Raw genomic sequence first — 14,611 nt, 5'->3', positions numbered from 1 at the left:
AAAGGAAATATCAACCAAGAGAAAGTCTCAATTTGGAACATCTATGCCCCAAATTCAAGGTATCCCATATTCATTAAAGAAACTTTACTAAAGCTCAAAACACATTGAACCTCACACAATAATAGTGAGAGACTTCAACAACCCACTCTCCACAATGGAGAAACCATTGAAACAGAAACTAAACAGAGACACAGGGAAACTAATAGAGGTTACGAACCAAATGGATTTAACAGATTCATTTCACCCTTAAACAAAAGAATATACCTTCTTCTTAGCACCACATGAAACCTTCTCCAAAATTGACCATATAATCAGTCACAAAACAAGCCTGAACAGATAAATGAAAATTGAAATAATCCCATGCGTCCTGAGATCACCAGGGATTAAGGCTAGACTTCAATAGCAATAAAAACAGCAGAAAAATCTACATACCTATAGAAACTGAACAACTCTCTTCTCACTGATAACTTGGTCAGGGAAGAAGTAAAGAAAGAAATTAAACACTTCCTGGAATTCAATGAAAATTATGACAAACCATAGCCAAACTTACAGGACACAATGAAATCAGTGCTAAGAAAATTCATAGCACTACATGCTCTGGTAAAGAAACTGGACAGATTCTATACTAGCGACTTAACAGTACACCTGAAAACCCTAGAACAAAAAAGAAGCAAACATATCCAAGAGGAGTAGACAGCAGGAAATACTCAAATTCAGGGCAGAAATCAACCAAACAGAAACAAAGAAAACAATACAAAGAAACAACAAAATTAAAAGCTGGCTCTTTGAAAAAAATCAACAAGATAGATAAACCTCTAGCCAAACTAACTAAAGGGCACAGAGATAGTATCCAAATTAACAAAATCAGAAATGAAAATGGATACATAGCAACGGGAACAAGAAATTCAAAAAAACATCAGATCCTACTATAAAAGTTTATACTCAATGAAACTGGAAAATTTAGATGAAATGGATGATTTTTCTAGACAGATACCATGTACCAAACTTAAATCAAGATCAGATTAGCCATCTAAACAAGCCCATATCCCCTAAGGAAATAGAAGAAATCATTAAAAACCTCCCAACTAAAAAAAGCCCAGGGCCAGATAGATTTAGCACAGAATTCTACCAGACCTTCAAATAAGAGCTAATACCAACACGCCTCAAACTACTTCATAAAATAGACTAAGAACACTACCTAATTTATTCTATGAAGCCACAGTTACTCTGATACCTAAATCACACAAAAACCCAACAAAGAGAGAGAACTTCAGACCAATTTCAGTTATGAATATTGATGCAAAAATACTCAATAAAATTCTAGCAGTCTGAATCCAAGAACATATCAAAAACATTATTCACCACAAGGTTTCACAAGTAGGTTTCATCCCAGGGATGCAGGGTTGGTTCAATATACAAAAATTCATTAACACGTTCTACTATATTAACAAACTCAAGGAAAAAAGTGACACGATCATCTCATTAAATGCCTAAAAACCTTCAACAAAATACAACACCTCCTTCATGTTAAAAGTATTTAAGAGAGGAGAAATTCAAGGCCCATACCTAAACATAATAAAAGCAATTTACTGTAAACCAACAGCCAATACCAAATTAAATGGAGCAATACTTGAATCAATCCCACTAAAATCAGGGACAAGATTATGATGCCCACTCTCCTTGTATCTATTAAATACAGATCCATATTTGTCACCATGCAAAAAGGTCAAGTCCAAGTGGATAAAGGACGTCAATGTAAAACCAGATACACTCGACATAATTTTAAAGACTAAAAATAGCAATAAAATTTAAAAATAGAGAATATAAGACAAGTGGCTATGGATCTGCACAGAGTTCTAAAACAAATTAAAATTTGAGCTAGTAAATACCTCAAAAAGTTTTTAGCATCCCTAGCAATTAGAAAAATGCAAATTAAAACTACTTTAAAGTATCATCTTACTCCAGTCAGAAAACAACTAACCACAAATACTAAAGAGGATATGGGAGAAAGGGAGCCCTTGTTCCTTGTTTTTAGACTGTAAACTGGTATATCCACTCTGGAAATCACTGATACTTGTGCAGCTATGCTCATTGCTACTCTATTCACAATAACTAGAAAATGGAAACAAGCTAAATGTCCTTCACCTGATGAATGGATAATGAAAATAGGGCACATATACACTATGGAATATATTCATCTGTAAAGAAAAATTAATAATGAAATTTTCAGGTTAAAATGAAACTATGAAATATTTTGTTGGATGATGTATTTCCAACCTACAAAGACAAATCTTTTATGTTCTCCTGCATTTATGATTCCTAGATGCAAACCTTCTTACATGAGTATATAACCTGCAGTAACCACAGAAACAAGGAAAGTAAAAAACAACAATGCAGAGCAAGGGGCTCTAGAGAGGGAATAGGATACACAGATGATAAGAAGGAAGTAATGGGGAAATAGAAGAATTAATATAGGTAAGGAAGAGAGATAAATAACACTAAAAATACTTGAAAATGCATAGGGAATCATATTAATTCATATTTACCTAAAGCTACATGTAATGCATATAAGTATATATGTATACATACACATATAGTTTAAGTAAACATAGTTATGCAGCTTGGGGTGATAATCCCTTCCAGAAGAGCCACAGACAAGTCCCCATAGGAAGGAGCAGAGACCTCCTTTCAAGTTGTTTGTCAGGGTAGTCCAACATGCTCCCAAAACAAGATAGCCTATTTCTATTGCCCTTGGTTGTCTCCTCGAAACTGAAGGTAAGCACTAATTGCCAATGACATCATTAAGACACTGTGTGAACTTGGAAGAATCTAGATGAGTCTGATCTGAAAGCTTTCTCCCCAAAGACTAACTCTCGTATTACCAGAAACAACTATGCAAGCTACCAGGAACAGGAAGTAATCGATGGTCCTATCTAATTGTGATTTCTATGACACAATAGTAACCAACAGGGCAAGATTACCTTAAAAGCCTAGTAGTGGCACCTATATATTTATGGTAGCTGTTGGCTACCATGGACTTAATGGACTTAAGGTCTGCTCAAAGGGAGGAAAAACATGCCTAGTAATGTAAACATGGCTAACTACCCATGGCTAGAGAGTTCATGTACCCTAGAGAACAACCCAGTATGGCTACTTTCTTATGTCAGTATAATTCCTAAATGTATTCTAAATTCTGATCCCTATACCCACATAGAAGTGTAGCTCTCAGGCCTAATTTAAAAAGCTTCTTTTTGTAGCAAATGAAGACCATCACAGAAAGCCATATCTAGTCAAAATATGGAGGACAACCGTGACACAGGTGACACACCTACAACATACTCCTTACACATACTTACTTCCCTACAGGGAACACTGTAGAAAAGTGTGTGTGGAAGACTGTAAGAACAGGAAAACCAAGTCTATAACATGATTATGTATTCTAGATATGACAGACAAGTTACAATCACAAAATCTTAACAACATGGCTGCCTAAACTCAACAATGACAATCCCAGTTGGCATGCCAATATAGAAGAGTGAAATCTCACCACACATTGCCCCCTTATACCCCTAGATAAAGAGATAACAGGCAATTAATGACTGATAAAAGAGGGGGAATTAGTCTTCTTCAGGGACCACAGCACTAAAGTGATTCAACAAGTTGTTTTTATATATTTGCATATGTTTATAAACATATATGCTGCAATAATTAAAGAAAAATATGTAATAAATTTGAGAGAGAATGTGTGGAGGGAGAGATGGAATGAGAAGAGAGGGAGGAATTATCTAATTATGTTTTAATTTTAAAATGTAATTACCTAAACTTAAATATGCAGCACTATATATAAAAATCTCAGATGACCCAGTTTAAAAATAAAATATTGGGGGATTCGGGATTTAGCTCTGTGGTAGAGCACTTGCCTAGCAAGCGCAAGGCCATGGGTTCGGTCCTCAGCTCTGAAAAAAAAGGATATTGGGACATTCTAACATAAATGTTACTGTATCCACCTATGTCTTTTCAGAGCTGTGAAAAAGATCTTCAATATGTCCAGTTGATTTTAACATATTTGGTTTTTCTCTTCATAGAACAGAAATCATTTATGTTTACAATAACTTTGCCACATAATGAATTAGACCAATTAGAGCTAGGATTCCAGTACAGAAAAGGTCTTTGTTTATTTGGTGAAAGAATGAGAAGCAGTAATATCAGGTGTCTATAATTCATTATCTGCCTATTTAAATTGTTTTCTTTAGCAAATACTGTTATAAAATATGCCCATACCACCAAACAAATGTTAACTAAGTGTGCAGTCTTAAATTTTTCTTAAGGATAATATTAGAGAAAAATTGAAATTAGAAATATTAAAGTCATTATATTGCCAGTAATATTATTTAATGAGCAATACTATTTATAAGGAATTTTGATACATATTATTATATATAAAAATGGAATATGTCGTTTCATACCTTCAAAAATTTTAAACTTTATAAGGAAGATAAAATGTGAATTCATACACACATAAACATCAAGCCAATGTTAGAATGCCTGACAGAAAGTGTACTGAGAAAGAAAGGAAATGTTATGGGACCACAGGAAGTGTGAAATTTCTCCTTACATTAGCACAGTTTTCATTAGTATGTAAATTCAAAGTTTGAAAACTAGAACATAATTCACAGAAACAAAGATAGAAACAGCAATTGAGATAACAGAACTTCATTTCAACAGTAGAAACCAAGTTGTTATTCCTAAAATACAAAAATATAAAATTGTATAAAATACAAAAATATTGGCTTTAAGGAATTTCATTTTTCAGAGATTAAAATTTTTAAACATGAGTATTAAATGTGAACAAATAAATGGAATGCTTTGTTTATTGAAATGATTCTACATTAAAATAATTTGATACAATTTAAATGGTTTACTATAATTTCCTTGCTAGGTAAATATACCATTTTAACAAAATATGAGAAAACAATATACAAAAGCTATTTTATAGAGATTTTAAAAGAATTTAATTTTTATAAATATTTTATTGTCATCTATGCATTACCTGATCCAATTTGCTTAAAATAGAATACTCTAAAACATTATTACCAATCACTATGTCAAAAGTGCTCTCAAATATCTCAATGATACATATTATCTTTAGAGGAGGGATTCCATAGCTTAAAAAATGCTGAGAACTGCAATTTTCCCATAATATTCTTTGCTTTGATAGTAATAAAGAAAATTAAAGAAAGATTATCTTTGGTTTTCCCCTTATCAATAAATGTTATTATTCACCAAATATCTGTAAATATGAACATCGCATGATGGATTTAAACTTAACCTCATCACTCAAAGGTTAAACCTAGTAACTAAGCTTAATTAGTAATAAAATTAATTACATGTATCTCTCCTTTCATTGTGCTCATTTCCCTACATTGCCTTCTCTTTCTGTAAAAATAATATATAACATATCTACTAGTGTTCTTTATTTATATGCTATCAATATTTCTGTATGCTTTGGGAGCATCTAATAATCAATATATTAGTTCAATTGTAATTAATGCATTAATTCAAATATCTACATAAGGAATATAATAATTTAGACAAGGAAATGATTCTTTTTATGCATGTGAATGTAATCATGTATATTGCTTGAAATTAAACCCTGGCACTTGCACATGCTAAACTAGCTTTCTAACAATAAGGTACATCCTCACCCCAATTACAAAATTATTCTTGTAACCTATTTGCATAAAATACAATGGTGTGAACTTAAATTTACCAGGTTTGGGTATAAACTTTAAATATTGATACAACTTCTTTGAAAGACTGAAAAGTGCTATTTTTATGTATCATAAGTCTGTAAAATATGGTCTCCTAACATTATAAAGAGATGAAGTGTAACATGGAAAGACAGGATTAAAAACTGTTTCAAGTACCTTACCTTCTACCCACATACGAACTTCAGTGGGAGAGGATGTCATAACAGGATCTCCCTGGAAATAACGAAACAATTGTGCCATCTCTCAGAATGGACAGAGAAAATCTTAATACCTAAGAATGAGAAAATAGAGCTTATTAAGGTTGATGCTTTATTCATTATACACTATACATTTTATTATCATCTATTATAAGGTATGGAGGTTTGGAAGAACATACTTGACCATTAGCAATGATCATATTGTTAATAATTAGTAACTATAATCTAGAGAATAAGTTGTTTAGAATAATACAAAAAAATTCAAATCCATGTTCTAAATGATTTCTGTTTTGTAAAAGGAATTGAAGGCCTCCACTAGAGAAGAAAATACACGAACCTTAATTAACTTTAATAGTACTATATAAAAAAGTTAAGAAGTTCATGCTTATCTGTACAGAAAACAACTTCATGCAGCAGGTGGCATCTGAGTCAAACCAAAGAAAATGAGACAAAAATAAGCCATGGAGGGAAAATTATAAAATCTGACCCACCTACAGGAAAAATAGGTGTAAAATGCTTTCTAGAATCGAAATATTCATTCTGAAAATGTGAATCATTATTAGTCTTGATAATCTTGAAGGCACTTTTTTTTTGCAGCTTCCAGGATCCATGCTGTATCACTCAACTCTTAACCACTACATTAAGCAAAATATAAGCCAGACACTGTGGGACAATCCTACTATTCCGGTACTTGGGAGACAGAAGGATCGGGAATTCAAGCTCATTCTTTTGGCTACATAGAAAATTCAAGGTCAAACTGGGCTATGTGAGACCATGTTTCAAAAGACAAAAAAAAAAAAAAAAGTAAAACAAAAGAAAATAAAAAAATGGCATATAATACTGTGATAGGAAAGACACTCTAAACCTATTTTCCCTTTTAGTTCCACCTTTGAACTAAATTGTATTACTATATAGTAATACTTTGCAAAATATAAACCATAAACATATTTTAAAAGATGCTCTAAAAAACAAAGCAATTGTCTAACAAATATTAATCGTAGGCCTTAATGATGATGATCACATTAGATTAATTCTACCACCATTCTTTCCCTCCTCACTTAGCCCAATTTATTCAGACCCTTATTTCCATAATCATTTCTTAGATTACTGGAAAGTATTTTATTTACCTGTACCTTGCTCTGTAATAAAACTGAGCTTGAATTTCACTCTCAAATGGAAAAAAATGGCATGTGCTAACACGATTTTTCCAGAACGTCTAATAGAACGTTCAACAATGTCAAAATCTTCTACATTACCATTGTTCTATATGGTAGTTATTAGCCATATCTGGTTATTAAATAGGTAAAATTGTGGATACTGAAAATTGTGGGTATAATATTCTTGTTAAGTTAGTTCTTTGATAATTTCATGCATACTTATATTGCATTCTGGTTATTTTCCCCAACATTCCTAATGTTTTTCCCTCTCTCATTAGACCCTGCTCTGCCCTACCTGTCTCTTACCCAGATACATAACCTCATTTTGTTTTGTGACCCATTTTTTGACCATTTACTTTAACCAGAGCCACTTATCCATTGGTCCAGGCAACTTAAGTTTGGTGGGGATGACTGTAGTCAACTTTAATTGTACTTACTTTTAATTTATTGAAAACTCGTAATTACTACATTGTCAATACAAGGTTAGATATTTCACTCAAGTATTAGGGTCACTTACTTAGTAAATTATCTCAAACTACTAAGGCTACTAATGAAACAGATCTGAAAAAAAAAAATCTTGATGCTTACTGTCAGATCGTCAGCTGTCTTAAAGAGGAAAGCAGCAAGGCATCCACCAGCAGGAAATGGGAGGACAGCAGGGACTATATAGAACAGGGAGGGTGGGAGACAAAATAGAGGAGATTTAGGTAAGCACCACGGGGAACTATGAAAGCTTTTTTCGGTTACTATGAAGAGAATAAAATTAATATTAATATGACAGTCATATAAGAGCTGACATTCAACAGAAAGTTTGTTCCAATAAGACTGACAATATTTCATGACATTCAAGTACATATGTACATTCAAGAAGCAAGTGATATGTGCTCACTCTATGCCCAGCATGAGGAATTTCACTACTTTTAAACATGTAGTACTGCTGTGTTTTCAGAGCATCATCAAAGGCCTTTAATTTCAAAGAAATGGGTCTTCAGTATGCAATGGGGATAATTTTCTCCATTCTTTTCTCTAATCTACTCAAATGATTTGATTTTTGCCTTTCTGGCACCCACTGCTTTTTTTGTTAACTGTAGATAAGAGAACTGTGGCCTGTTTTCTCAGACTGCTGCAAATCCATATGTCTGTTTATACAAAACATTCACCCAGGGTTCTTATCTCAGCTCTTAAGAATGAAAATAAAAGAAAGAAAACAACCAGCAAAATAAATTTTAAAAGTAAAATATTTGTGGCCTAAAATAGTGAAAAATGTTCTTTTAAGACCTCAGAGTCTATTCCTATGAATGTTGTCTAGCTTTGAAAAGAGCTAATTAACCTTGCTTTATGCTGAAGGGCTTGGGTCTACAGCCTGTGTAGGGTGCTACGCTGGAAACTGGAGGGCCCCTAATTATTAGCATTCTAATTACGCTGTATGTAGTTTAAATACACAATAGATGTCCTATTACCACATCCAAGACATTAAGGCATTAAAATTTAAAGCCAACCAAATTCTACAACAGCAGCTGAACTGACCACGGTTATTTCTGTAAGAGAATTATATAAATAATGCTGACAAGGATCATAAAAGGTGAATCATGGGCTCTGGGGATTTAGACATTTAAAGGGCCGTTGGACTGCTATCTAATCAAAAGCCATCACCGGTCGTGGCAGGGACAGAGAGGGGCGTGGGGGGGGGAGAGGGGGCGAGAAGCCACCATCCTAAGGTTGGAATGGCCGGCACGATACCCCCCAAGGCTTGCCAACGGCGAAATTTTGTGGGAATTTTTTCCTAAGGCTGAGCTGAAGTCCGCCTTCCCAGAGCCCACGCCCCCTTGCCTGTCTTTACCTCCCCACAGTGCCCAGAGCCGAAGGACGGACGGAGAGAAATCGCGGCTTTTCACCTCAGAGGCCACCGGTCAAACTCCCAGCCGCGGGGGCCCCAAACCGTCAGAGGACCAACCTGGCGCCGCTGCGCTCCCTTTTCCCGCCCTCGCCTTCTTCTCCCCTCAAGACTCTTTGGCGGCTCCAGTCGTCAGCCGAAGTTCCGCCTCAGCTCTCCGTCTCACCCTCTTCACGCCCCGCTTGAAGCGCGAAGAGAAGCGACGACGTCAAGGCAGTGTCCCCTGTCAGGAGGCCACCCGGGGGGCCCCCCAGCGGCCTGCGGGCGCTCACCGCCTCCTTCCGCCCCCGCGGCGCCTCGCGCCGGCTCCCCGCGCCTCTCCCCGCCCGCCCGGAACACGCGCGCTCCGGCCAGCCCGCGGGGTGGCTTCTCCTCAGAGCGCGAACCCGCAGCCCGCCGCCGCCGCCCCGGCCCCTCGGCGGACCCCAGCGGGGACCCCCCTCGGCTACTCGCCTCTTCCCCTCGCCCGGTCTTCGCCCGGGGGTGCCCGCCGCGCCCCCCTCAGCGGCCGGCAGCCGGCCCCGGAGTCTCCGCCGCGTCGCACCCCTGGCCGCGCTCGCAGGCAACTGGCGGCGCGTGCCGGGGAACCTCCGCTTGCCGTCGACGTGACGTAGCGGCTGCTCGGCGGAGGGGCGCGGGGGCGTGCGCAGCGCGGCGCCTCCGGCCCCCGGCTTGACCCTTGCCCCCTGCAGGCGGGGAGGAACCGGCCTGCAAACTTTGCGCTCCCTCCGGAACTGTCGGAAAAGCCGACAGGGCGCCTGACGGAGCCTCGCCACCAGAAACACACGCCCACGGCACTCGCCGAGGGCGCGGGAAGGCAGCGGAGGAAGAAAACTTAAGTGGAAAGCAACAGGTGGCCCCAGACTCGCGAATAAAAGAGACCGTTCCTTGGGACCCGAGTCAAAGGGAGGACGGCGCCCGTCCTAAAGGCTCTGGGAAAGCTACTTCTCCTTGTCCTAAGCTTTCCAGACCATAAAATCGAGGGCCTGACTCGGGGGTGGGGGCGGAGGAGTCGGGAAAGGCTAGAACTAGGGTCTTTTGTAGTTACCCAATGTTCCGCGGATGCTTCGGATTAGTTCAAGTAGTTCCCCCGTGGTAACGTGCGCTGGACGGAGATGCTGTGGCTTTAAAGGAGACCCATGGAAATGCCCCTGTTTTCACACTGAGAGAGAAATTCCTGTGTTTCACGGGAGTGTGAGTGGTCATAAAAACAAAAACAGAAAAACAAAACAAAACACAAACCCCACATCCCTTGACCCCCTGGACACTGTAAATCTCAATGGGTAGCCTCCATTTCACACAAAGCTGAAATTATATTCCTTTGTACGGTCTTGCAGCCCTAGATGTGTCGTATCTGAAAATCGTTTTTGTTTTTTTTTTTTTTGTTTTTTTTTTTTTTTTCTGCACCAAGCGTTATTGAAGCTGTGGGTGACAGACGTGCCATGGTGGGTAAATGCACATATATTTTTTTAATCCTTTATGAAAGGAAACATCTAAAAGTGACAACAATAAAGTAAATCAAGCTTTCAATTAATACCCATATTCACTGGGGGGAAAAAAGGTTCCCCAGGGATTTCATGCCCCCCCCCCAATGCTGTCTGGTTTAACAAAGAGAATTAATGAATTCTAAACATAGCTGAAATTAATCTGGAAAATAATGGGATTCATTTCTTTCATTTTACAGATGGGGAAACTGAGGCCCACAGATAAAAAAAAAATGTTTCAAATTACATGTGGAAGGGGGGAAAGGGGGCTAAGGGCTAATGATCTATACCCCATTGTAGTACTTCCATAAATACCTCCCACATACCATACTTTTAAAGCACCTCAAAAGAGTAGAGAATTTCGTAAAATCACGCATAGGCTTGTGTTTCAGGATCTAGGCACAAAGATTGGACGGGGATGGGGGCATCCAAACACTAACGATGAGCTAGGGGAAAGCAAATGATGATGAGCGAACAGAAGAGATGCAACACAGAAAAAAAGCATTTTACAGGCATGAATATACATGAATCACTTCAGACCAAATGAAATTATTAGAGCCAGTTAGCAAGCAGGGGAAAATATGCTGGCTCATGTCCATTTTTACAGAGGTAGATGGTTACAACCTTTATCAGATGTTTCAACGTAGCTTTTCTCCTGCTTGCTCAATCTATGGATGTCAACGGTACATATGTAAACTCTTGTTATTATTATTACTGACATGACTCTGGGATGCTTGCAGTGAAATTATATTCGGTTTCAGTATTTGAGTTACATAGACGCTAGATTAGGGTTGGCACATTCAAATTGTTGAAACCTTACTTTTTGTTATTTAATCAAAGGGCATTTTTTTATTTAGAATTTGTGTTTAGAGTTAGGGCATAATACTTAGTTTGTTTTTATTACTAAGGTTTCAGCACCCTGCAAGTTAATCTGATAAACTAATGTGTGCTAATTTGTTAATAATTATTGCCAACCTCCCTCTTAAGATATGTGTAATTTAACAATAGCTTTGTGTAATGTCAATCACTAAGACCTGGCAAGGTTTAATTACACCTCCTGCCCCACTATGTTTATCCTTTCAAATGTTATAAGCCACACACAGACACACACACACACACACACACACACACACACACACACACACGAACAGTTATTTATGTGAAAAAGCAAGCAAGCAAGCTAAGAATGCATTGCAGATATATAAAATAACCTAAGATCCTCTAATTTTAAGTAAAGGGATTTGAGTAAACAATGTGGGGATAATAGTATTACTATTTATGAGTATCGCGTCACAGATTTCAAAGGAGTCTCACATGCACCTTCTTGGTTTTTCCAACAAATGGTATACCATTTGCAGAGCACAAACATGAATTCTTAGGAGACAAACCACCATTATATATGTTAGATTCACAGTAATTATAAACCAAAACTTAATAAAAATTCAATAGCTCCTTGTGATAAAAATAAAAACTACATGGTAATGGTGGTCCTATTACTGCCAGGGTAATATTTGCACAGAATCTCTGACACAATTTCCACAATAACAGCCATATCATACATTATTAAAACGTTTATACCTTCTCAAGATATTCTGAATATGTTGTTCTCATAAAAGCACACATACATGGACTTCTCTCTCTCTTTCTCTCATACACACATACACACACACACACACACACACACACACACACACATGCACACACACAGGCACATACGCACACAAACATGAGTTTCCCTAGTCTCTTCTACCACATAGCAGCACAAGATAAAAGTGCTACAGCTCATTCATCTTTTTTATTATGATATAAATGAAATCATGAATTCAATTTAACTATGTAATCACAATTAATTCATATTTCCTCTCTCTTTCTTTGTAAGGTTCAAGTACCTCAGACAAGATAGACATCTGATTTGCATAAACAGAAACAATCCCATAAAAAAACCTCAGTTAACCTAACATTCAGCATGTGAACATAGTTGATAATGCATTGCTTGCTTCATATTTATTAACAGTAAAGCATCAGAGGCAGATCTTAAGTGTTTTCATTATAACAGAGAAAAGACAACTATGTTAGAAGTTAATAATCTTGATCATGACAATCATGTCATAATGTACATGTAAGCCAAAACATCACACTGCACACCTTAGATGCATCTATTATTTTATTAGTCAATTATTAAACAATAAAGCCATAAAAATATCAATTAAAATCATTTTTCAAACACCCCTGAAATTTAGTCTTCCTAAGCAAAATACAGTTTTGCATGGTAGAAATTCAGAAATATGCTTCTGAAGATATACATAATACAATTTTAATTGATTATTTTCTAAAATATCTATTTTTATCTTTATATTCCTAGCTAATAAAAGCAGCAACAACAAAAACAATCCACTTTTTCTTTCCTATTCTCTTCATTGATACAGAGCAGGCACAGTTGCTTAACATGATTCAACTATAAATTTATAAGAAAAAGTGACTCACCTATAAATGAACAGCAGGTTGTCACGTTCAGGATGGAATTCAAACAACACTGACTCTTACAAGTCAGACACAGCTTGCCACCAGGTCTGTACTCTGAGAAATGCTTCCCAAATCAAATCTACTCCCCTAAGCAACAGCCTCCATCCGTTTACTGGTCATTGCTCTCTCTGACGTTATGTGCTGTAGTGTAGTAGCATCCAGTCACATGGCAGCTGCATGGGAGGGGGCATGTAACAAGTACCTTACAAATCATTCCCTGCATCTGTGTGGTGCCATGAGAGCTTCAGAGTATCTCTACATATATTATCTTGTTTGAGCCTGACAGCAAAGTTTTGAAAATGATTGGGAGGAGAGACTGTTAATATCTATCAGAAGATGAGGAAGCTGATGTTCAGATGAAATTATTTGCCCAATGCAGCACCATATGACAAGGAAAAAAGACTGAGACTTGAACCTTTTTTATACACTACCACTTAGTGTTTTATCTATTACCGCTTCAATAGGAGTATCCGAGAGTTAATGTTTTCATAATTTATTGCAATTATTTCATCTCCTTCAGAGACCCTTCTACTTCAGAGATTAATGGAAATTATATGCATATCACAAGCATAAGGTTTAGCTCTCTGGACAGCAAACTATTCTGGCAAAAAGAAAAAAAACCTACCTCTTTACAAATTTCGCTTTGACCTATTCCTATTATTGCTATTTCTCTGACAAATATACATGTCTCTAGGCATTGCCCTGACACCATTTACTTATCAGAATTAAACTATTGCTCAGTGATGGTAGTCTCCAAATCTTTTACCATCTATTGCTTTCAGTTCAAATACCCTTTCAAAACCACCTCCTTTAAGCCAATCTCGGCAATAAATATCTATAATCCCAGCACTTGGGAGGTAGAGACAGGAGTTCTTGACCAGTCTAAATTACAAACTGACATTTTATCTCAAAAAATAAAAAGTTGCCAGGCATGGTAGTGCATGCCTTTAATCCCAGCACTCGGAAGGCTGAGGCAGGTGGATTTCTGAGTTCGAGGCCAGCCTGGTCTACAAAGTGAGTTCCAGGACAGCCAGGGCTATACAGACAAACCCTGTCCCAAAAAACAAAAACAAAAACAAAAACAAAAAACAAAACAAAACAAAACAAAGTTAGGAAAAGCTAGTTCCTTTGACTAATTTCCCAGCAAGTTGTCTTCTTACAAATACAAGAAAGAATGAAAAATGCATCCAAATAAACATATATGCAAACACATAAACAACCATGCAAAGAAATTTATAAAATAAAAATCTACTAAATAAAAAAATAATCCTGACTGCATCAGTTAGTATTTGAGTCGGATAATCCAGAAATATTGAAAAAGTCAGTGAGAGAAAAAGATTCAAAGTGATAGTGCTGATTCTGCACATATATTCTGAAATATATTGATTAGAGATCACTAATGAATTTGGAGTGATAGAAACTGAATCCAGTTTGCAAGGATTAAGGATTACTAATAAAATTATACATTGAACATTTGTTTCACACCAGAAACTGTTAACATTTATTTAGTGTTTTTTTTTTTTAAATAAAAGCATTGGTGGGTTGGTTTTTTTTTTTTTTTTTTTTTTGCATTACTGCACTAGGA

The 14,611-nt window shown here is 36.9% G+C and overlaps 1 protein-coding gene across 1 annotated transcript in view; it reads right to left on the bottom strand.

The window, feature by feature from the left end:
• The window catches only part of Tex16 (testis expressed gene 16), a 230,561-nt gene extending 222,782 nt beyond the window's left edge, over window positions 1–7,779 (bottom strand). The window contains exons 1-2 of the mRNA XM_017318644.1: window positions 7,714–7,779; window positions 5,933–6,042 (exon numbers count right to left, since the gene is read on the bottom strand). Coding sequence (XP_017174133.1) covers window positions 5,933–6,011 — 79 coding nt within the window. The 5' untranslated portion in view covers window positions 6,012–6,042; window positions 7,714–7,779. The remainder of the gene's footprint in view (window positions 1–5,932; window positions 6,043–7,713) is intronic.
• Between the last annotated feature and the right edge of the window lie 6,832 nt (window positions 7,780–14,611).

This window comes from Mus musculus, chromosome X (assembly GCF_000001635.26).
Source record: "Mus musculus strain C57BL/6J chromosome X, GRCm38.p6 C57BL/6J".
Classification (NCBI taxonomy): Eukaryota; Metazoa; Chordata; class Mammalia; order Rodentia; family Muridae; genus Mus; species Mus musculus.
The sequence above is the reverse complement of the archived record's forward strand: the minus strand, read 5'-3'. Positions and strand labels throughout refer to the sequence as shown.